At 30.1% G+C, this 25930-nt stretch overlaps 3 protein-coding genes and 1 long non-coding RNA gene across 10 annotated transcripts; 2 read left to right on the top strand and 2 right to left on the bottom strand.

The window, feature by feature from the left end:
- Window positions 1-3344: 3344 nt before the first annotated feature.
- LOC109805855 (disease resistance protein Roq1) lies at window positions 3345-7703 on the bottom strand. 4 transcript variants are annotated; one of them, XM_020368108.3, is made up of 6 exons: window positions 7502-7702; window positions 6905-7395; window positions 5678-6782; window positions 5159-5443; window positions 4289-5065; window positions 3345-3976 (listed from the first exon to the last, which is right to left on the bottom strand). In XM_020368108.3, exons 2-6 carry the CDS (start codon window positions 7375-7377, stop codon window positions 3506-3508), a joined length of 3111 nt encoding a protein of 1036 aa, XP_020223697.1. In that variant the 5' UTR covers window positions 7378-7395; window positions 7502-7702; the 3' UTR covers window positions 3345-3505. The 4 variants fall into 4 exon arrangements, with proteins under 4 accessions (XP_020223697.1, XP_020223695.1, XP_020223696.1 ...); XM_020368106.3 differs by having other exon boundaries at window positions 4085-5065; window positions 7502-7701; XM_020368107.3 differs by having other exon boundaries at window positions 4085-5065; window positions 7529-7701.
- Window positions 7704-11070: 3367 nt separating this feature from the next.
- Window positions 11071-11856, top strand: LOC109806232 (uncharacterized). Its single transcript, XM_020368605.2, has one exon. The coding sequence runs from the start codon at window positions 11071-11073 to the stop codon at window positions 11854-11856; it is 786 nt and encodes a 261-aa protein (XP_020224194.2).
- A 53-nt stretch (window positions 11857-11909) lies between these two features.
- LOC145952923 (uncharacterized) lies at window positions 11910-12738 on the top strand. Its single transcript, XM_083066057.1, has 2 exons — window positions 11910-12320; window positions 12535-12738. Exons 1-2 carry the CDS (start codon window positions 11910-11912, stop codon window positions 12736-12738), a joined length of 615 nt encoding a protein of 204 aa, XP_082922183.1.
- Window positions 12739-15886: 3148 nt separating this feature from the next.
- On the bottom strand, window positions 15887-18348 carry LOC109806023 (uncharacterized). 4 transcript variants are annotated; one of them, XR_003804848.2, is made up of 2 exons: window positions 17156-18348; window positions 15887-17068 (listed from the first exon to the last, which is right to left on the bottom strand). It is a non-coding gene; the product is annotated as an uncharacterized LOC109806023 (long non-coding RNA). The 4 variants fall into 4 exon arrangements; XR_003804849.2 differs by having other exon boundaries at window positions 15887-17058; XR_014434481.1 differs by having other exon boundaries at window positions 17194-18348.
- Window positions 18349-25930: the final 7582 nt, after the last annotated feature.

The raw sequence follows: 25930 nt of genomic DNA, 5'->3' as shown, positions 1-25930 counted from the left end.
GCACTCAAAAGGAATGTCTTAGAAAGGCACTAGAATGGATTAAGAAAACCAAAAGAAATTTAGAAGACACACAAAGAGTATTAGTAGTTGCTTGATTCCAAACAATGCTTGTTGATTTGTGGTTTTGCTTATCTTTTATTCTTCTTGGCTTTTGGTACTTTTTTTTTTAATATTTGATTCTTTCAATTTTTTTATCAATCTAGAGAAGTAATTTTGCCTTTTACATCCACAAATAATGCAACAAGTTTTAAACAACCGAATCAAAAGTTTTCAATCAACTACAAGTAAAAAAACTCAAAGTTCAATGCACAGTTCATGCTTGGCTTCAATTTTCTTTTTGTTTTGCCTTGTTTTTCTTTGCTATAACAAATTGAGATCAAATATCTTTGTTTTTACTCTGTTTCCAGCAATTCAAATGATCCAAAATTTTGTGAAGATGAACCAAGACAAGTCACTAGATCAATGAATTTCTACTTTCTCAAACAAGAATTTCAATGACACTATTGGAAGCAAATTAAAATTTGAAAACTCATCAAAACATAATGGAAACCTAAATCTAAAGAATTTACCAATGATCTAATAGTGAATATAAACTCAAATTTTCAAAGAAAAAGCACCCAAACAAAAGCATATATGGTGAAACTAGTCTCGGCCAAAGACTAAAAAAATGACTCAAAAATTTCAGCATAAGATTACAAGCATACCTTGAATTGTTTTGACATTTTCAAGAACTAAACATGACTTGACAAACTTAAGATTCAAAAATTAAAAGAAATCACATGCATATGACTCAAGATGGCCGAATCAAATATGAACACAAAAAATTGACTCAATCAAAAGAAAATTGGCACAAGTTGAATCCTAGAACACTATTGATTGTGGATTTGAAACAAAAATGCAATCAACACTTGGATCTATAAGGAATTGATTTCAAAAATATAGATCCACAAGGAAACTCAAGATGTGACAAATTTAGTACACTAGAACAGAATTCAATCGGTGGAAAGAGTTACTTAACCTCAAAGAAGTAGCCATGCTCATGATACCAAAAATGGTGGTGGAAGGTTGGAGAACTGGATGAGCTTGCTTCTTTAGCCTTCACCAAATGCTACGGATCTTCTTCTTGAGGTTGATTCCGAAAAGACTCTTGGAAGAGATGAACAAGAAGATAAGAAATTCCCTAAGCTAGGAATGGAAGCATCCAAGCAAGAGAGGCAAATGAAAGCTCACGGTCAAGCTTTAGGAGTGAAGATTTTCCTAAGACTAAGGCCAATGGCTTTCGGTGACTTTTGGGAGAGAATTGGTTGAACTCAATTTCAGAAATTCTCATATATGTTCGAAAGTGGATATATGAGTGATAGAAGAAGACTTCTATAGGCTCAGATTGGTTGCAAGTGGCACCAAGGCTCAAGCAACACATTTGGCGCCTAGATTTGAATTCAAATTTGAATTTGAATTCAAATCTTCAACTCCCATGTGCTTAGTCGTGATCCTAGGCGCTTCTATGCATCTAAATTTAATTTAAGAAGCATTTAGGGTTGATTTGAAGGTGTACATGTTCAGCCACAAGTGGTGCAAAATATGTGACTCAAATGCAACTTAAATGTCTTCCAAATTAAATCTAATTTAGCCTAATTAGCCTATTTAAGTAATCCTTCCATTTTTCTATTCTAATGGCCTAAATACAATGGCCAAGCAAATACAATGATAAATGAAAAATTACAAGAATCAAAATGAACCCAATATTAGGTACCAAAAGCCCAAAGGCCCATGAAGCCCAAAACTAGGCCCAATAAGCCTAAAGCCCAAAATACTAATCTATGTGGTCCAAAATACAAGACCAAAATATGTGAATCATATACTACTCAAAATACAATAAAAGATGATCATCCATGTAAGGCCTAAGTGAAGAGTACCCTAGGCCCATGAAGTCTATTGGGCTCACTAAGCTCTGAAGCAGTCAAATCTTCAAGTAACCTCCTTGCCATAGCTCTAGTGGTTGGACCCTTGGTGCATGCTCTTCCATCACTTGGTGAGGAATGTCCTTAACCCAAAGCATATCGTGGTACACAAAAGCTAGACTTGATAACTTATTTGCCAATAAATTGCCCTGTCTTCTTATAAAACTCACACTGTGATCCTGGGGATGAAAGCGTTCAATGCAATCATTCGTTATTTCTACCAAGTAGCTGCAGTCCCCCAAAGATTCGTGGTTCCATGGGTGGCACGGTATATCACTGAGTATCTCTTTCAACATCTGACAATCAGATTCAAATATAACCCTTTGAAATGATAACCCCAACTCCTCTGCAACATCTAATACCCACCTAAATCAACGTGCTTCTGCTATCATGACATTCATACAGCAAGGTATGAAGTATGTAGCAGCCGCTATAATGCTCCCATCATGATTTCGAAACACAGCACCCAGTCTTGTTCCTTGTCCTTCCTTAACTGAGACATTAAAGTTTGCCTTAACAAAATCCACCGGTGGCGGTCTCCAAATTACTAAAGGGAAGTCAGTTAGATTCCAGGTTCGCTCAGGTATCATCATCAAATTTGCTGCTTCGGATAGAACCTGCGAGATTGTGAGGCTTCTGCATTTATTGACCCATTGGTTTCTTCTATTCCATATTGACCAAAGTAATGTGGAAACCAATTGGACTGCTACATAATCATTTCTCTTAAACCAGGCATTAACCCATTGAGAGATAGTTGTCACAGTTACCAGGTCAATTCGTAGACATAAGGGTGAAGCAAACCATACCTAACGAGCCTCAGGACAAGTAATTAGAGCATGGACTACTGTTTCCTCTGCTTCACCACACATGGGGCAGATTCGGTCTATTGTATCTTGACTTTCCACTCGACTTGCTCTCACAGGTAGTATATTTTGGCACGCATGCCACATCAAATTTAAACACTTCGGCCGAAGATTTCCTCTCCTCATTAGCTTCCAAAAATTCTCCCAGATCTGATTAGAGGCACAGGACATTTGTTGAGTTGAAGGAATACAAAATATTAAATAATAATTGAAATTTGAAACAAGCCAATAAAGACTCATAAGTCATAATTGACAACCAACACCATTGAATTTGTCCTAAATTCATAAACTTTTATTATCTATCAAAAGAAAGAGACCTTACCGTCCCATATAGAACAACACCATGACTCGCATTAACCAATATATGATCTTCCAGAAATGATTGATGCGCTCTGATACGGAAGAATCAAAATCTAAAACATCCCTAAATGCTATTCTTTTTTTTCTTTATTTCATATTTCTACAAATTCGAATATTTCTAATAATCTAGATTCATATCAAGATCTGTAAATCGAAAATATAAGGAAAATAAAAACTTTTTTTATTGATTAAATTTTCAAAATAGATTTGTCAATAACAAACATAATTTATGTTGATCTCACTAAAGTGGATATCGATATGTATCTATCTATATATAGATAGATATACAAAAATCCTCCTCTTTCATTTACAGCAAAATGATTAGAATCCTAAATAGGTAAAAAGGTTTGAAAAATCCTCCTCTATCAGCAACTGCGGATTGGTAAATTCAATGTCCTCCATGTTGCTTCCTTGTTTGAATACATGGATTCCAATTTTTTCGACTAAAATTTTGGGTGGGTCTATAGTACATTCCACATGATGCCATTCATTTTCCCAAAGAATTCCACGCATATCAAATGATTTCTGTTTTTGATCAAAAATAACCAGATGGTCAGCCACATGGTTCAAATAGAACACCTCCCCTGATAATTGTTTCTTTCCATTGAAGGTAAATACTGGCCAAATGTCCATATATTCTCTGGGTTTAATAACAGCACACACAGATATTGCAGGGAACTTGTTACGAAACCAGAAGGAAATTGATGAACCATTGGTACAATGCTCAAACCACTCTGGAATCCTTGTTCCTGGCAAACAAAACTCTTTGCATCCACCAGCCTCATGCAATTCCTGTTAGTCATAATTCATTCAGATTTCAGACATTTAGCAACATATATATTTAGAGCATGAGTTAATGTGAAATATAATTATCAAAGTCAAATATAGAGGAAATAAAACCTTATTCAGTAACTTGCTTCTACAGTCAGAAGTTAAAGATTGACAATCTCTTGCAGAAAAAAAACTAATGTTGGAAAGAACCCCTTTTATTTCTTGAAGATTCTCACAATTATCCAAATTAAGTGTACTCAAAAGGCGACATTCTTGGGTGCATGCAGGAGGAAGAGTAATATCTAGATTTTTCAAGGATGGGCACAAATTTACCATCAATACTTCTATATTCGCTGGGATCCCTTTAATATTTTGAAGATTGTTGCATCCATATAAATGAAGCTTCCTTAAACAGTGAAATTCTTGGGTCCATTTAGGAAGAAGTGTGAGATCTAAATCTTTCAAGGATGAGCAATCTTTCACGTAGAATGTTTCTATGTTAGGTGGCACCCCTCTAATTTCTTGAATATTCCCACAACCTAGCAATTGAATATTTGTCAAAAAACAACATTCTTTAAGATCAATGATGTTTTCAATGACCGTTGAGCTCATTTGTGCTTCTCCTTCGTCCTCTTTGGGTAGTAGCAATCCCTCACATTTGCTAACAGTTAAATAACGAAGTTCTTGCATGGCAAAAATGCTACTTGGTAATTGAACAATTCCACAACTCATCAGTTCAAGAAATCCAAGTTGAGTGAGATTTTGAATTGAAACTGGCAGTTCTTTTATGGGAGTTCCTCTAATACAAAGGTAAGTTAAACTATCCATCTTTCCTAATATTTTTGGAAAACTCTCAAGACTAGGACAACATGTAAGGCATAACTCTTGAAGAGAGGTCAATTTGATAGGTGGAAAACTCCTAAGCTTGCTGCATCCATCTGCGTCCAAGGTTTTAAGTTTATCCAGAAATCCAACTGATTCATGAATTTTAATTAAATTCTCACAATAGCGAAATGATAATTCTTGTAAATTTGGAACTCCACATACATCAGGTATCTCTGTTATATAGTGACAACCATTAAAATTCAAAACTCTCGTATTCACAAACATCTGCCATTTAAAAGAAAAAGAAAGAGGAATAAATGAGTAATGTTCAAAAGAATTCATTGATATAGAATTAAAGAAGAATACTTTTCTGTTTACCTTCTTCGACATGAACAAATCAAGAGACCTTGAGCAAAAGCAACTATATGGTAACCGTAAAATGACAAGTTTCTTTGGATGAAACTCGAATGGCAAAGACGATGAAGGATATCTCCACCATTCTAATACTCTTAAACTATTTGGAAGATGTTTCGGACCATTGGTAAAGATAGCATCTCTAATAATAAGTGTTTTGAGGTTAGTCATCTCCTTGAAGCCCATTCCATTCCATTCTACTTCATATTTGAGGTAATCCAGATTTATGATTTGAATTCTTTTAGTTCCCTATTAGAGTCAAAAGCACAAGTCAACCACAACACATATGGTTGGAAGTTAACATACATATGTAAAAATGATTGCACATCATGAAAAGAAAGCAACAAATAGCAAAGTAACATTGTCAAAAACAATTTTAAATAGAGGAATAATTGTACTATAATATAGGTGACTAGCGCATAATAACCACAAGAGATAAAGGTTAAAATTTGAAAAACCAAACCAATTACACGATAGTCTCACCTTATTTTCTTCTAAGACTTCAACTATATCTTCAGGACACCATAACCTACTGCGTTTTCCAGGCTCTTCAGGCGATTCCTTTCGTACAATTTCTTTACCCATGTCCTCTATCAAGTCATGCAATGTCACACAACCACATGCATCAATTTTTACGAGAGATTTGTCAATCAACACTCCTATACCATATTCTGGGCGGAAACCGTGATGATTAGAAAGTATTTCTTTTACATATGTCAAAGCATATCCTTTAAAGCAACAAGCAATATCAAGAAAAATGTCCTGCTCATCTTCTTCTAAAGAATCAAAACTTACTCTAAGTATATCTTGAATCTTTTTATTGGGAATTCTTTCATACCGATCTAAAGCAGATTCCCATTCTTCTATCCTTTTTCCAAACAAGTTTGAACCTATTACTTCCAAAGCCAATGGAAGGCCAGAAGTAAAAGTTACTACACGGTTTAAAATGTTCTGGTAACATGAATCAACTTTGTCAGTTTTAAAAGCACTCCAACTGAGCAATTTAAAAGCGTCTTTCTTATTTAACATATCTACCTCATATGTCTTTTCAACCCCATGGCTTTTTAGTAAATGCCTGTCTCGAGTAGTAATAATGATTCTGCTACCGGAACCAAACCAATCTGTCCCTCCAACCGTTGCCTGCAACTGATCTAGTTTGTCAACATCATCAAGAACCAAAAGAACCTTCTTTAAGTGGAGCCTATGCTTTATTATTGGAATTCCTTCATTTACACTTCCTAACTTAATACCATCCTCTCCAATTGATTTAGAAAGAATTGCCTCTTGGAGATGCACCAATCCATGTTTAATTGAAGTTTCTCTAACATTATCAAGAAAACACAACCCTTCAAATTGATCAGCAATCAAATTATAAATTGCTCGAGCAATCGTTGTTTTGCCTACTCCTCCAATTCCGTAGATACCTACCACATGGACTCCACCAGATTCAATATTCAAAAGCGAATTTACTTGTAGCAATGGAGACTCTAATCCAACCGGATAATCCGCAACATGCAAAAGAGTGCGATTAATTTTTTGTGATACCTCTATAACAATCTTCCCAATAAATTCATACTCATTTTCACCCCTGTACAATTAAGTGATGTCATACAAAACGAAACACATATCCATGAATTTCATCAATATATCAAATCGATAGACAAACTAAAACTAATAAAAAAGAAGAAAGAAATAAAGGTAAAACATTACCCATGTTTGAAATGATAACCAGACAAATCAGCTACTTGACGCAGAGCAATCTTCCACTTTTGCAGTTTCTCTTGGTCATTAAACCTCTCCTTATGGCTATTCAGTGCTTCTTCATAGTTACCTATCTGATGTCTCACATGAGAAGGGTCAACATCATAGAAAACTGGTAAAACCAAGCGACCCTTTTCCTTAAAGCATGCAAGGATGCTGACAAGTTCGTCTAAGCAAAACGTGGAAGAAGCATAGTTCTTAGAGAAGACGGGAATGGCAATCCTAGACTCTTGAATTGCCTTGAGCAGTGATGGTGTGATCTCTTCGCCTCTTTGAAGCTCCTCATCATCAATGAAAGTGTGGATTCCTCTATCGCATAGAGCTTTATAGAGATGACCGGTAAAGCCATGGCGAGTATCAGAACCTCTGAAGCTGAGGAACACATCATAGTTCCAGCCATAGCTAAAGGAAACAGAAGACATCGTACTCGAACAAATTACCTAAAAATCAAAAACTCAAAGTCGAGCAGTATGAATTAAACTACAATTAATATTATTGTTAATAAAAAAAATTAAATATGGCGTAAAAAAAAAAAAAGAAAGAAACCTTGATTAATGATATGAAGTATTATACCGGCCAAGACAAGAAGGAAACTTAGGGAAAATGGACAAACGAATGAGTAATGTAGCAAAACTGAGAGCGGGGCTGAGAGACAGAAGCAGAGGAAATGATTTGGGAGCAAAACATTAATGTACTAAACGCGTGAGAAAAGGTGTTTCCTCAAGTCAACCCCTCAGTGATATGTCGAACACAAAAAGGAATGAATGGGCTCCATCGTGAACAAGAAGTTAGATTTGGAATTTGTTAATGTAAATTAATTAGAAATTTGTTTGTATAAAAAGAGAAATGTTTAAATAGTCTGGATCTAGAAATTTTAAATAGTAAGGGCAGTACTATTTATATATTTATAGTATTAAAATTTTGTATATAATTTTTAAAAATATAAATATATTATAATTATTTTTTACAAACTTTTATATCTATAATTATGATTAAGAATAAAAATAAATTAGGTCAAATTAAGTTATATTATAATTTAATAGGTTTAAATCTAACTTTTTTAAAAAAATACATTTTATAAATATAACTTATTTATCTATTATAGACATTTTTAAATGTTTGACCAGAACAACAATTTTAAAGACCTACTTTATAATAATTTAACACTAATAAAAATATAAAAATAAATATGTTAAATTGTATAAAAATCTAGTTTAATTTATTTATGATATAAATATATTTTTAATATTTATTATAAATTTTTAGATGATAATTCATTTTAAAACATATTTTATAATAAAAATTCTAAATAGAACATAAATCTTTCAATATTTTCTATTTTTATTTTTTTTAATCAACGTATATAATCTAACAATCTTTACTATTTTAATTTTCTTTAATCAATGTATATAATAAATAGAAAGTACAAAAGGTAAATATACATACTGTAAATTTTATTTTATCAAAAATTAATTTTTTAACATATTATATTATATATGTGAGCATTAATATATATATATATATATATATATAATTAAAGTTTTTAAATAAAATTTGATTCGTTATTAAAGAATATCATATATGAGAACTAATCTCTTTTGAAAGATTGACAAATATCAAATAAATGAAAGACTCTTCTAAATTTATATTTTATATATATAATAATTTAAATATATATGTTTATTTTATTAGAATATAATTTTTATTTTTTAAAATATTTTTTTTTTATAAAAAAATATGTATATATAAAATGGTAGTAGCGTAAGTGCCTCCAGAGTCCACTCCCCTCCATGTAGATCCGTCCCTGGATGTAGCTAGGTACATTTTTTTACTGCATTAATCGATAACAAATTATATCTAGAATACAATTCACGTAAACTTATTTTTTTCATTTTACCAGAATTCATAAATCATGATAGAAATAATTTTTAAAATAATTATTTTGAAAAAGTTGATATTACATATACTATTTTTTCATATATTTAATTATAATTAATTTTGCAGATTTATCTTCGAAAAAATGTTGTTCTTCATCATAGGTCACGAGCTAATGTCCCTCTCACCGTGTTGATTGTTGTCATTTATATATTGAAAATGGAAATATTCATGGATCGGTTTGATGTGAATTTGGAGTAAGGTAAAGTCAGGATTAATCAATCTTGATTGATTTAATTTGGACCGGATTTATTAAAAGTATTGTGATCCAAACCAGTTAATACCGAATTATTTGGTATAATTTTTTCTTGAAGAAAAAAAAGATGGTAGGTATTTATTTAAAATATAAAAATATATTAGTTAAAATATATAAGAGTAAAAAACATTCAAATGCAAATAAAAAATTATTGTAAGAAATATAAAATTAAAGTAATTAAATATAGTTTCACATTTGAAGCTTAAATATTTTAACATTTAAAATTAAGATAGTAGATAATTAAATTGTCTAATAAATTACAAATATTATCAAGTGGTCTTTATGTATTTTTTTTTCTCAACTTTAATGTCAACATGCTAATAAAATGTTAAGTGAAAATAAATGTTAGAATTTTTTTTATTTTTTAGCCTTAGACTAAGACAAATTGAACAATAACTTTAAAACTAGCCGAAAAGTGAAGAAGTTGAATTATCAGGGGGTACGTGCAACATGTGTCTAGGTATAATTCGTATAGTAACTACTGGTTGGGAAGCGATTTACTTGGTTTAGGAGTGATGGTTCTATGATGAGCAAGTTGGATAGTATTGGTCTCAGAAAGTTGGAGTGCTCACTGGGGCGCAGGTTTTGTGGAGGTGATTCTGCGTGATGTATCTGATCATTGTCCATTGATTTTGAACCATAAGGTGCTAAACTAGGGCCCTAAACCGTTTCGCTTTAATAATTGTTGGTTTTCTCATAGGGGTATTGACAGTGTAGTGAGGTCTGCATGGATGAAACAGGTCCAAGGTTCGTGGGCCGCCCAAAGATTACGAGGAAAGCTCTTGAATGTCAAAATTGCTCTAAAGAAGTGGAACATTGAGGTGTTTGGTAATGTGGATACCAAGATAAAAAAGTCTGACTAAAGAATTAAAGGAACTGGATGCGAAGAATGAGAAATATTATCTTGCAGAATCAGAAAGGAGTAGGCAAAAAGAGTTAATAGATGGTATTTGGTGTGCTCGGAGGAACAAACTAAGCTTGTTAGCTCAAAAGGCGCGAGTTCGTTGGGGGTAAATATGGTGATTTAAATTCTAAATATTTTCATGCTTGTATAAGGGGAAGCCAGCGTCGTAACCAGATTATTGCTTTGAAGATGGGTGAGCGTATGGTAGAGGAGGTTTATGAGATTAAGGAAGTAGTGATGTCATATTTTGAGGAGCATTTCAAAGCCAGAAATTGGCTTAGACCGAGAATGTCACTAGTTGGTTTTCCTGTGGTGTCTAATGCGTAGAATGCAATGTTGGTTGGTGACTTTACAGAGGAGGAGGTGTGGTGTTTGATTAGAGAGAGTGATGGCGATAAAAGCCCAGGACTTGATGGTTTTAATTTTGCTTTTTTGAAGAGATTTTGGCCTCTTATGAAGAGGGATGTGATGGATTTGCTTGTTGAGTTTCATACTAACTTGAAGGTCCTAAAGGCTCTTTTGTCTTATTTTGTGGCTTTGGTCCCCAAGGTTTCCTGCCCTCAAGGTATGACTGATTTTCATCCTATTTCGTTGCTTGGGTACTTGTATAAAATTATTTCTAAGGTATTGGCGAATAGATTGCGTGGTACTCTTCCATCAATTATCTCATAAAATCAATATGCTTTTATTCTTGGTATACATATGTTGGATAGTGTTCTAGTTGCTGCCGAGGCCATTGATTATGCTCAAAAATATAAGAAGTCGATTTTTGTTATGAAGATTGATTATGAGAAGGCATATGACTCTGTTGAATGGGACTATTTGTTGTTCATGCTTCGAGGGTGCGGTTTTGATGAGAGATGGGTCCGGTGGATGGAAGGTTGTGTATGTGGGGGTACTCTATCAGCCCTTGTGAATGGGAGTCCTACCGCGGAAGTATCTATTGGTAGGGGATTAAAGTAGGGGGACCCGTAAGCACCATCTCTATTCCTGATCGTTGTGGAAGGTCTTAGATTGTTGATGACTAGGGCTTTAGATTTGAATTTGTTTACGGGATTAAACTTGGGTGGTGAAGGTCCAATGATTTCTCTATTACAGTTCCTAGATGATACTTTGATTATTGGAGAAGCTACTAGGAAGAATTTGTGGTGTTTAAAGGTCATCTTGCGCTGTTTTGAGTTAATTTCAGGTATGAAAATAAATTTCCATAAGAGCTGCGTGGTTGGTATCCATTCAGGGGCAGATTTCATTGATTTGGCAGCTATTTTTTTACATTATAAGGTGGGTCAACTACCATTTAAGCATTTGGGCTTACCTCTTGGTGCAAATCCTAGGAAGTTGTCTACTTGGAAACCAATACTTGATGGCTTACGAAAGCGTCTATCCTCTTGGAAGCATAGGCATTTGTCTATTGGGCGGAGGGTGACCTTAATTAATTCAGTTCTGAATGTTATGCCCATCCATTTTTTGTCATTTTATAAAGCACCGAACTCAGTGATTAAGGAAAATGTGGCCATTCAACGTGATTTCTTGTGGAGAGGTGTCAAGGATGGCTCAAAGATTCCTTGGGTAAAATGGGAAATGGTGTGTAAGTCTAAGGTTGAGGGTGGACTAGGAATCAAAGATGTAAGATTGTTCAATTGGGCACTACTAGGAAAATGGGTGTGGAAGAACATGCTTTCTCTGGGGATGTTGTGGGCTAAAGTTCTTCATAGTAGGTATGAGCGCATTGAGTCCTTTTCTAATTGCTCTGATGTGGATAGGAGGGCTTCTTGGTGGTGGAAGGATATAGTGTGTGTGCTATAACAAGGAAATTTTTTGTTAATGAAAAAATTGATCGTTGTATTGGTGATGACACTATGACCCGGTTTTGGGAGGATAAGTGGTTAGGTGGTTTCCGCTTATTGGATGCCTTCCCTCGTTTGTACTCCTTTTCCATTGATCCTTTGTCAATGGTGGCACATAATGGAACTTGGGAGGGATCTAAGTGGGTGTGGCAGGTTAAGTGGAGAAGAGAACCTTTTATCCATGAAGTTAGTAGTGTGAATTCCTTGTTGGATATGCTTCAAGGTTTACAGATTTTCCCTTCTAAGCAAGATTATTGGAGATGGATTTGTGATAAGGACGGAGTATTCTCGGTGAAAAGTGTATACCTTTGGCTCCAGCGCTTTTTGGGTGGAGAACCTACATGTTCTTCATATTTTCAACAAATTATAAAAAGTCTTTGGAAAAGCAAGGCTCTGATCAAGTGTCTGGTGTTTTGTTGGCAGGTATTTTTGTTACAAGTAGTTGGATAACAATTTATGTTCTTTTTGCTCTCTATTTGTTGAAGACCTTCTTCATCTTTTTCTAATGTGCCCTGTAGCTTTTAATACTTGGTTAGCTGTGGCCAATTGGTTGGAGGTGGCGATGGTCATTCCTAATTCTTTAACTTATTTTTATTTATATTGGACAAATCTTGGTATTTATAAAAAACGTTATCAGTGTTTTTTGGTGGTTTGGGTTTCTGTTATATGGTCATTATGGCTTCATCGAAATGTGATCACATTTCAGCAAGGTGTTTCGGATTGCAAGGAACTGTTGGACAACATTAAACTGCGTTCATGGAAGTGGATAACTAGTTGTGTCCCTGGATGTTCTTTTAGTTACATTAACTGGTATCATAACCCGAATTTATGTTTCTCATAGTTTTGACTTTAATTTTTTATTTATATTTATGTTTTTGTGTTTCTTGTAACGGGTTGGAGTACCCCTTGTACTCCCTTTTAATCTTAATCTCTCTTACTTATCACAAAAAAAATGAGGCTAAGGTTTTTTTTGTTTTTTTGAATGAAGCTTAAGTGTGCATGACATTATTATAGAACTAAAGCATCCTAATAAGGTTGGAATCCTAAAGTCTATCAATCATCTACAAAACACAAAAATATATTAAAAAAATAATAAAGCATGGAGAACTAGACCAATATCAATGAGATAAATTAACAAAACCTAAGAAGATAGAAGGTAAGGTAATTAATAAATAATAATATTATAAAATATATTAATATAATAATAATAATAGTAATAACATAATACAATCATTGTAATTGTTGTCGTGTTAGAGTGTTAGTGAGGGTGATGCATAGAAAAATTTAGAGTATACATTTGACATAGAGACCATATGATGTCCTTAAACATCATCTTCCTTAGGGCTTGTTCAAGCTTCAATTCCTTCGCCTTTTGAGTGGCCTCAACAGCAGATGCTACTAGCACTATCTGAAGAATGGCTCCTTCTTTAATTGCAAGCTCAAATTTTCTCTACTTGTGTTGCTTTTCTTCCTCCAAGCAAAACGGTTGTGCTTTCTTCAAGCTAAACACTTCTTAACACTTGATTTCTGGCACTGGAAGCCTTTGTATCAATCATCTCCTATTTGTTTGAGCTTGTTAGGGTGCTTCTTTAGGAGGTTTTTGTGTGGGGTGCATAGGTGGTAGGTTTACGGCCAAGGTAAGAGGATATGGACTTGTCATCTGAATTAGAAGATGAATCAATCATGGTGATGGCACGTTGTATTTGGGTAGGTCTCGGTGGTGGAGAGCACGTTTTTTATTTTCTAAGGGGGTGTTATAGTTTGTGTTTAGGTTAGTTGTTTGTGGTTGAGATTGGGTGCTAAGATTCCTATTTGAAGGGGTATAGTTTGAACTATTTGGGTAGAGGGTTGGCCTCTAGTGGTTTGTCTTTGAGAGAAAAAATGTTCAATCTAAAAGATTATCATGCATTTCATTGTTTAGTATCGTCTTTGACTTACTATCATCTTAAATAAGTGATCATTTTATAGATGTCTAAGTTTGTTAACATTAAAACATAACTTTTAAATAGTCATAGATTATCTTTTGATCTAACACTTCTAACGCCATTTTTCTTGCTTGGTGAACAACTCTCTAGAAGTTCTCCTGACGCGTAAAGGCTAGTTGAGTAGCTACAATGGGGAGTTGAACTAGTTTGCGATTTGAACCTATACAGTAATCCTCTAGTTGAAAAAAACAATTGATCTTAATGAATTTTTACTAGCTTTTATATTTTTCTTATTCAACAGAGCTTATGTTTAAAAGGTAAATTAAAAATTATAAACTAATATTTTAATTTATGTTTAATTCAATTTATTTAAAAAAAAACTATAAATATTTTGTTTAGATGATTAAATCAGAAAGCAATTAGTCAAGAATTGTAAATTGCTCCTTAATCAACAAGTTAAATATAACTATTTGTATATCACAATACAACAATTATAAATAGTAAAAGACTTAAATATATTTTTAGTAGAATGAATAAATTTTAATTTTTGTTTCAATTTTTATTTTTTTTTAAATTTATGAACATTATTTTTAATAAATAAATTTTGATTTTACTCTCTTTAAAATTTAAAATCACTATTTTTGGTTCCTAATAGTTATTTTAATATGAGGAGAGATTCACTTACTTTAAGAGTAAGTTTATCTAAATTTACTTCACTCAATTACTTATATTCTACATTAAATTTCAACAATCCAACTTAGAATTAAAAATTCTTAATACATAAATCAAGTCTATACATTTTTAAAAAATTTTAAAACTATTTATTACTTTATTTCCTTAATTCAAATTGGCAAATAATCATAAAAATATTTTATACATTAATTTGAAATAACAAAACATAGTATCAAATAATTTTTAAATTTTTCAAAAATTTATTTAACTTGATCTATGTATCGAGAACATTCTATTCAACAGTTGAATCATTAAAATTTGATGTAAAATATAAATTATTAAATAAAACTGACCTAAATAAACTTATTCTTAGAATATGTGAATGCTCCTCTTTTAAAATAGATAAACATAATAATCATTTTAAGGATCTACACAAATATATAGATATGTCAAACACTCACATAATATCATTAATTAATAACTATATCATTAATAATTATAAATAACACTTAAAATTGTCACTTAGTCTTTTAATAAAAAAATAATTAAAAATATCACATAAATAGAGAGTAAAAATATTAATTTCACTTTTAAAGAGATGAAAAATAAAAAATAAAAAAATTACAAAGACCAAAATTAGAATTAGCTAATTTTGTAAGAACTAAAACATAATAAAATCATTAACTGTCATAGTAGTTATTTTGAGAATTACCCTTAAAATAATTTTAATTAATTAAGGAAAAACATTTCAATAACATTAGATCAAATTCAACTTCTTAAGATAAATATGCATGTAAAATAGCAACAAATTATGTTTTACTGAAATCTCGTGAATACTAAAATTTCACTATTTTAGAATTAAATAGCCATTAGAATTTCACTATGGTAGGAAGTCTAAAATAGGATGTTGCTACAAGCAAACTACATCAATAGTATGGATCGCTTACAGATATTTACAAATCGTATTCAATATCCTTTCCTTACATTTTTTGCTTCGTTCATTTTTGTAGAGTAGCGAAATACATAGGGAAACAAAATTTAGTAGTGATGAAAGTAAATAAAAATAATTATAAAAAAAAAGGAAATGCCTCAAGCATATATATTAGAACACTGGAATAGCTACTTATCCACATTGATGCCATTGAATTTTGACCCCAATTCACATTGATAAATGACTTCATTGATAGAGAATAATGTAATGAAACATGCTCGCTGCCGTGTTCCATGTGCATTTGCAATAACGGCAAATTACCAATTATCAGATCCATAATTTAATTTGGTTCTTTTGATAAGGATAGGTTAAATGCATATCCTCCATGCGAGTTTTTGTTTTAAAACATGGAATTCAATCATTCATTTTCTAGAAGTACTTCACCCACATGGACCACATCATCTTCAAAATTTGTCTGTTTTTTTATCCAAAATACATACATGAATGTTTCCCATCCTCTTTGGACCCCTTTATACACTCAAATGTCATTGATGATCAATTGAGAAATAAAACATACAAGGTAGAAAATGAAAAACTAAAAGCAGAAAGATATGGGAGGGAACTTGTTCCAAAATCAGATAACCACCACGTGCTGTTCCTGTCAATTGTAAGTTCAGCAATCTACCGTATGCAAAATTTGAGTAAAACTAAACCCCAATTATTAAATCAAACAAATTAACAAATAAAGCAGAACTTAATAGCATTAACATGCATATACCGGGGCAAGTAAATGATATGCAGCTTTGTGCAAACAAAAGATCTATATTTGGCAGAATTCTGGCAATTTTTTTTAATATTCTCACAAATCATCCAAATAAAGCTTCCTCAAGAAGCAACATTCTTAATCTTTGGTGCAGAGAAAGTTCCTATGGTGGGTGGTACCCGTTTAATTTCTTCAACAAGCTCCCAACAAACCGATTTAAACTTCCTTTATAAAGCAACATCCTTCTATGATGACGAAACATGCAAGACCTTTCCGAAGAAATTTCTGAAAAAAAATAGATATAGCTACCTAAATGCAAGATAAACCATCCAAGATTTGTACTTAATTTAATCTCACAATTTTGAAATACCAGATCTTCTAAATGGTGAACCAGATACACGACAATCAGATATCCATCATAAACTAACAATAATCAAAACGTTAAATAGTTAGATCCATGAACTTCTGGTGAAAAAAGGAGGTGGAGAAGGGAGAAATACCCAATAAGCACACACAAAAAAAAACAATCCATTAAGTATAGAAAGCCAGAAAAAATCAATTCAATCTTTTTCTCTGTTTTACTTAATTTAATCTCACAACTTTGAGATAACAGATCTTCTAAACTGGGAAGACCAGATAGACCACAATCAGATATCTCTATTACAAACTTTAAACACTCAGATCCATGAACTTCTGGCGAAAAAAAAAAAAAAATAAACAAAAACAAAAAATATCCAATCAACAATCTTAAAATCAACATAGAAAAGCATAGGGTAGAAAACAAAAAACAAAAGAACTTAACTTAATCTCACAACTCTGAGATAACAGATCTTGCAAATTGGAGACAGCAATTACATAACTATCAGACATCTGTTATAAACTATCAATCATCAAAACTTACAAGTTAAAACTCTCAGATCCATAAATAAATTAAAAAAAAAAGTTAAAAATCTTAAAATAAATTTACCCGTATAGAAAAGCAGAGAAAAAGCACAGTATACTTGCCTTCTTGGGATGAAAAATTAGAAATTTGAATTACCCTAATCCTCATAACAGGGATCCATGCAATGGGTGGAATAGGTAAAACAACAACTAACTGTAACAACAATCTCTTAGTTACAGCGGTCGTTGTTTCACCTATCCCTCCAATTCCATAAAATCCAACAGAGAGAATCGAGTTTACGCGAATTCATGCTTTGATGATACTCATGATATGGTAAGGGCATAAGAAGAGAAGTGAGAAAAGTAATAGCCAGTGATTGATTGTGCCTTTAAACGACAGCGTAGAGCGCCTTCACGTGAAGGGATGAGAGGGAAACACGTCATAAAGCACTGGCGCCACGATAAAGTAGCTTAATTTATTAATCTTTTCATTTTAATATTGCTTCCAATTTTCTTTTTAAAAATGAGCTTTCTACCATCGTCTTCACTCTTCACTCTTCTCTCTTCTCTTTACTGTCGTGGCGGCCTCGTGAGTTGCCAAGAGCCGTTTTTTCTTTAAATAAAAAATTAACTCCTTCTTGTCCTAAGTACAGTTTAGAGAAAATTATTCGCACTTTATAATTTTTATAAACATGTTAATTTAATTTAATTTTTTATTACAAATTGTAAAAGTGTGTATTTTCTCATTTTTTTTAAATTTTTTAATAATTATTTATCATTTTTCTATTGGTATTAGTGTGTAAATCTTTATATAAAATAATATCTTTATCTCTTTCATAAAATTTTAATAATATTAAGAATGGTAAAATTGGTAATTCATTATCTTGTTATATAAATTTAATAAAATTAACTAACATAATTATTTATATTAATGAATGTTGTTCAATTAAAAATATTTTATAATAAAGATAAAAAAGAGTATAATTTATCTTTACTAAATTGACCTAGATAGAACTTAAAGTAATATTTTAATTAAAGATGATAAAACATGTTTTAGATCGTCAAAAAATGATAGGTTGGGTGCCTAACCGTCAATTCACCAATCAAATGGTAGGTCATGATACATTAGTCCATTAGGCTGCCTAGTTTTTTATATTTTTATATTTTAGTTAAATTTAAATAATTTTTTAATTTTATTACATATAATTTGAGATTTTTTATGCGATAAATATGTTGAAAAAGTTATTATTATTATTATAATATTTATTTTATTATGTAGTAAATTTAAAATTTATTTATAACAAAGCAAATCAAATCTGTTGTTATTTAAAATTTATTTTATTATTTAAATACACTAACTAACGTAAATCTTTTAGATATTGAGAATATATATATATATATATATATATATATATATATATATATTAAAGAGGTACTCAAAATAAGTATTTATTTATTTATTTATTCTTTTATATTTTTTAATTTTTAGTAAGTTGGTCGATCAACATACCAATCCATCCTTAAACAAGACGGGTCAAGACGTCAAGTCCGTTTTTACTTGACAAACTAATCTAGTCCAACTTATTTTCAATGAATTGGTAACGAAGTGGACCTAAACGGGTCTAGCTAACCTATTTAATCATCATTAATTCTTAAGTCACAATTAGATGAAATGTTCAAACAATACTACTTTCATTCTTCTTCTTTTTTAACATTCTGCCAAGGCAAATTTATGCTCATAAACAAGGCCAATCATGAGTTTTTTTTTCACTAGACAAAGTGAAAAAATAATGTTCTTACAAAAAATATTTTTGAATATTATTTATGATCTCAACTCTCAAATCTAAAAGTGTATTTTACTTTCGTATAAACTATACGTTATCCTCAAAGACCATTATGCAACAAAAAATGGATTAGTTATGATCACATATCATATAGAAGTTTGCAACAAAGAAGTGGAGATTAATAATTAGATTTCAAGATTTCATCGAAGTAAGATAGACCATGATTTAAAAAATAGAAAGAAAATCAAAAGATTAGGGATAAAGGTAAAAAAAAAAAAAAATTAAAGACAACTCTTCTTTATTATTTTATGTTAACACTTATGAATGTTCATACAAATAAAGGAAGAAAAAAAAATAATATATCACACTTTCCTCTTTACATATAATATTACTAATTTATTTTCTTAAAATTATTTTCCTTTCTCTAATAAATTTTTAATAATTTAATTATATAATTTATTTTATATTATATAAACTAAATAATACTTTTTGGTATCCTTCAACAATGAAGTCTTAGACAGCTGCCCCACTAATTCATATTCAAAATCATCAATCTTCATAGAACGTGACTTTTATTAATTAAATATTATTTTAATGTATATATAAATTAAACCTTGAAATACCATTACGTCTTCCATCTCTCACAATGGGACTTTTATCCATTTGAACCATTCACAATGACTTTAACATTTTTCCGACTTACATATTTATATACTGAATTTATTATTTAAACTTTTACTAAATAATGCATTTTTTTAGCTTAGTTATAGAATATAATAAATTACAAAAAATTACTATAAAAAATTAAATTCAATAATAAATAAATAAATAAATTATAGAAATATAAGTTTAATATATGAATGATATAACAATTACTTCATAAACTTAGAAATATATTTTTCATGAGTGTCTGTGATCTTGTAAAAAAAAATGTGTGTCGGTGATCACCTAACTCGTATATATTTGACCAAAATTCATTAAAAATGATCGGGTGAAGGTCAAGATAAGAAAAAAAAAATACAGTACAAAACTGATTCATTTAGACGATATCAAGTTAAATATATTTTTTCCGTTGGTATTTAAACCAACCAACAACATATGATTTACTATTATCTAAAAATAATTTTTTTATTTATACTTTTCTTCAGAAATAATTTTATTTAAGATATGTTCAAATAAAAATGTGAGTATATCTCTCAAACACAATTATCATTGGACCTCTTATTTGGAAGACGAAATGTAATTAATCTAATGATCCATCAAGGTCTTTATACTACTATACTACTAGTAGTAGAGATTAAATAATAACTTAGAATTTGCAAGTATATTAATACTTGAATTGTATCATATGTCATGTATATAACAGTAAATCAACTCAACAAGTATGCATATACAATATAGATACAGTAATTCAACCAAAAGTAAACTATACAATCTAAGTTATCGATTGAGTAACATCTATACATCACTATACAAGGACCTCCCCAAACGGATAGCTTGAAAAGAGACATCCAGCTTCAGCACCACTAAGTGACCTTCACTTCACAACTCCATACCTATCCTTGTTCTACTTCCATACCACATATAATCATCGCAATCCAAATCATATGAAAATACACAAGGTAAGCTGGAGTTTAAAGAAAATAATATATATATATATATATATATATATATATATATATATATAGCATAAAACATCAATAACTATACATATGATCACATATTCATTTCATCTTCAACACTATCAACAATACCACATAACTCAACAAATATATATTAACATGAACAACTCAAGATATTACCACTCAATAATCAACTTTAATACCACAACATAAACCACATAGGTCATCAACACTCAACAAGGCATTTTCAACAGAGTATATACAACACATGTTATACAACACAACACTAGGTACATCTTCACATACTTCAACTAAGAGATCCCTTACAACACAAGGTGAGAAGTTTAAGTAGTTTGACTCTATCGAACCCAACAACATAAGGTGATCTTTTTTTGCTTACTGGATCAATAGCAAATTAGATGCCAATCCACAATACAATAACTTGATTTTTAGAATATCGTCACTTAAACAAGGAAGATTAGTATTATTGTCAGGATACAACAATTGGGTATAGGTTTACCATGACATTACTAACTTAACCAAGTCTTCTATGGGATTAGCCATTTGACTACCCTCCAAATATTATGCCCTTCCGATACTCGGTTAGAAACTAGGTTTCCAACTTTGTTCTTTATTCAATTAGTTGTTTTATACACGTGTGCCTCGACTTTGCACACACACAAGGTACCAACTAAGTCCTAGGGGAGATTCAACATAATGATCATCTTCAAGGTTCAACTTCCCAATAAGGATTTTCAACAAAGTTGGCTTCTCAAAGCACCACAACAAATATCCATACAATGAGATATACAACTTTTAAAACATCACCTCTAGTTCTAGTTTGGTCATCACAAGTCAACAACACCATGTTTAAATGCCTAAAGCATTCCCATCATTCATCATCTCAACAACATAGCAATTTCATGCATTTAGAAAATTCAACACAACTACAAAACCACACAACCTACAACTCAACTCAACTTTCAACTAGCAACTCACAACATATCAACTTTCAACACATTGATTTCCTTATCATATAACATCATCCATACAACTTATTCATCCTTATTTAGTCATAAATCAACTCAAACAACAAGTCTTCAACATACAACTCGTTAATCAAGTAAGCAACCAACTCAATTAGAAATGAAAATATTTTACTGAGTTTTCACGCGAAGTGTCAAGCTTCTAAAGAGTTATGTAGAAATTTTGAAATTTCCCACGTTGAGCGGCTCTCACGCTTAGCCTCAACTTCCCAGAGAACATCCAACCCTCACACTAAGTGTCAAACTCCACACTTAGCCTTAGCCTTCCAAAGGCACATTTTAGTTCTCACGTTAAGCGTGAAAAACCACGCTTAGGCTGAGAATCCCATAAACTTTTGCATCAATCACTACAAGAAAAATGATAAATTGCGACGGACAAATTGCGATGGTTATCTAGAAACCGTCGTCGCTTTGATATTGCGACCCTTCATACGACAGTTTTTCAAAACCGTCGCAAAATTGTTCAACATTGCGATGGTTTATCGTAAACGGTCGCAAAATTTGTTTAACATTACGATGGTTTATCGTAAACCGTCGCAAAATTTGTTTAACATTGCGACGGTTTATGATAAACCGTCGCAAAATTGTTCAACATTGCGACGGTTTATCGTAAATCGTCGCAAAATTTGTTTAACATTGGGACAGTTAATCATAAACCGTCGCAAATTTTTTTTATATTGCAACAGTTAGTCATAAACCGTCACAAAATTTTCAGCATTGCGACGGTTTACTATAAACTGTCGCAATCTACAAGACAATTTTTTTTATTAGAATTTAAAAGTTTTTTTTTGAAGTATTATGTATATTATCTTAATGAACTTATATTTTATTATCAATTTTATATATACTTCCTTTAACAAGAGGTATACAATTTTTTTTCTTTCTATAATTTTAAAATCGTGACTAGAATATAAATTATCTTTCAACAAACTTATGAATTTATCTTGTATGTAAGATGTGTTAGAGTATATAAATAAATATAATTATCATTTTATAACTTAATTTTTGAGTTATCAGATCACATATTATTGAATAATTTACAATGTTAAATTTTATAAATTTTATTTTAAATGTCCATCTTTTTAACACTATTAAAAATATAAAAATAAATATGTTAAATTTTATAAAAATCCAGTTTAATTTATTTATGATATAAATATGTTTTTAATATCTAATATGTATTTTTAGATGATAACTTATTTTAAAATATATCTTATAATAACAATTCTAAATGGAACATAAATCTTATGATTTTTCTTATTTTGATTTTTTTAATCAATATATACAATTTTACTATTTTGATTTTTTCAATCAACGTATACAATAAATAAAAAACACAAAAGATAAACATCCATGGTACAAATTTTATTTTATCAAAAAATTATTTATTTTAATATATTACATTATATACGTGAATATTAAGACATATATATATATACATATATATTATAATTAAACTTTTTTAAAAAATTAATTCATTATTAAGAAATTTTTTTTATCACATGAGAATTAATTTTTTTCAAAAATTTGACAGATATCAAATAAATAAACATTTTTTTTGAATCTATATTTTTATTTTATTAAAATATAATTTTTATTTTTTAAAATATATTATTTTTTAGATAAAAAATTATGAATATGTCAAATAGTAGTGGGGGCAAGTGCCCCACTATTCCAAACGTGCATCCGTCCCTGTATATATATATATAATATAGGGGGTTATAATTATACCGATGTAACTTTTACTAAGTATTATGTCGCTTAATAACTTTATATTAAATGTGAATTTTGTAAATCCAACCGTTAAATTGAAAGTTCGTATCACTTTATAAGTGTATATCAAATTTTGTTAAAATTGAACAACAACTGGAAGGTAATCAAAGTGTTTATATTTTAGTGTATTTTGAAATGAATATATTACATCAATTTTGTTTTATAAAAATGAAGTATCAAATCATCTTGGATTAATATAAAGTTTTGTATATATAATCTATGAGAGATATGAACTTTCAATCTAACAGTTGGATTTACCAAATTCACATTTAATATAAAGTTATTAAACGGTGTAATACTTAGTAAAAGTCACATTTAATATATATATATATATATATATATATATATATATATATATATATATATATATATGAGGGGGTTATAATTATATCGGTGTAAATTTTACTAAGTGTTATACCGCTCAATAACTTTATATTAAATATGAATTTTGTAAATTCAACCGTTAAATTGAAAATCTTTTACTCTTAAATCATATATACAAAATGTTATATTAATCGAAGATGATTTCTTATAAAACAAAATTAAATCTGTCGGAAAATTTATATTTTCGATGAGAAAATTTTTGTAAGAAAAGCTATATTATTGATGGAATATTTTAGAAAAATTTATATTTGTCGAAAATGTAAGAACTGGTTTTAAATTTGATATGAAACTATTAATGATATAATTAGATAAGATTTTAAGTTAGTATTTTATTAATGGTTGATAATTAAAAAATAAAACAAGGATAAATACATTTTTTGAATTTTATATGTTTGATTTAAGATAACTTACAAAATAACTCTTGGTAAAGTTATTCCGCTCAATAACTCATGGTGTGTGTTGAATTTCATCGATCCAATTAATTGTTAATTTAAAAGTTATTAAATTTTACTAATAATTAATATAAAAAAATTAATTAGTTTTGGAATAAATTATTTGCTAATTAACAATATAATTGAAACATTAATTATTTTAAATTATTTAACTATAATCTTATTGACAATTTACTATATGATCTTAAGATTTTTGTATAACTAATATCTGGTTTTAAATTTGATATGAGAATATTATATATAAATAGATAAGATTTTAAGTTATATTTTATTAATAGTTGATAATTAGAAAATAAAACACGGATAAATACATTTTTTTGAATTTTATATGTTTGATCTAAGGTAAATAAATATATTAAAATAAAATTAATTAGTTTTGGAATAAATTATTTGCTAATTAACAATATAATTGAAACATTAATTATTTTAAATTATTTAACTATAATCTTATTGACAATTTACTATATGATCTTAAGATTTTTGTATAACTAATATCTAGTTTTAAATTTGATATGAGAATATTATATATAAATAGATAAGATTTTAAGTTATATTTTATTAATAGTTGATAATTAGAAAATAAAACACGGATAAATACATTTTTTTGAATTTTATATGTTTGATCTAAGGTAAATAAATATATTAAATTAATTAATAATTTATTAAAAATTCTAAAATTTAATTTATAAGTATGTAATAAAAAAATATTTATAATTTTATAAATTATATTATCATTATAAATTATAAAATTAAATAATTTAAATTATAATTTTAAATAGAAATAAGTAGATGTTAATTATAAAAGTAAGTACATATAAATAAAGAATAACTAAATATATTATTATTATTATTATTATTATTATTATTATTATTATTCGTAATATAAAATTATTATATATAATTATTATAGTATAAATATGAGATTGTATATTTGAGGATGACTTAAATGAATTAATTTGTACAAGTTATACTGACAACATACATATATATTTCGGTAGCTTACTCATCAGATCTTCACAGTTAAGCGTGCTTGACCTGAAGTAGTACAGGGATGGGTGACCTTTTGGGAAGTTTCCCAGAAATTGTACATGTGACACCCTTACTACCCCAACATATATATTGTAATAATAAAAACTTATAAATAAATTTTTCAATTTCGGTAAAAGGGTTCACATGAGAATCTTAAAAATTATCCTTCAATAACCACAATAACAAAAAATGAAACGCAAGAGTTTTCAAATTATTTTCAAAATAACATTTACAATAAAAACCTATGTTCTAAAAATCCTTTTTGCCCCGATGTCACAATATCAGAGCATCCCGACAATTCAACCGTTGGCATTCTAGATACCACTCGTAGCCAGATCTTCCTCACCTAAAATATCCACTAATCGCACGGTGAGAAAAGAAAACATCTATATATATAGCACATAAGAAAACACAATATATTATTTAATATTCGTAAATATTTCAACATATCATATTTCAATCAATCATGCATTGTCATCACGTCATAATTCTCAATCAAACCAATCATCACAAATCTTGCACTTCACACTATGCCAAGGTCACGCTACCCATTTAACAATCTCGGGCCGTGCTCATCCCTGATATAACACTGTGCCAAGGTCACGTTATCCCTATCCTAGGGTCGTGCTCACCCCTGACATGTTAACCAAGGTCACGATACCCACGTAACAATCCAGATCCGTGCTCACCCCTGATATAACACTGTGCCAAGGTCACGTTACCCCTAATCTAGGGTCGTGCTCACCCCTGACATGTTAACCAAGGTCATG

This window comes from Cajanus cajan, chromosome 1 (genome assembly GCF_000230855.2).
Source record: "Cajanus cajan strain Asha chromosome 1, NIPB_CcT2T_4, whole genome shotgun sequence".
NCBI lineage: Eukaryota > Viridiplantae > Streptophyta > Magnoliopsida > Fabales > Fabaceae > Cajanus > Cajanus cajan.
Note: the sequence above shows the minus strand (reverse complement) of the source record. Positions and strands in the feature narration are given on the sequence as shown.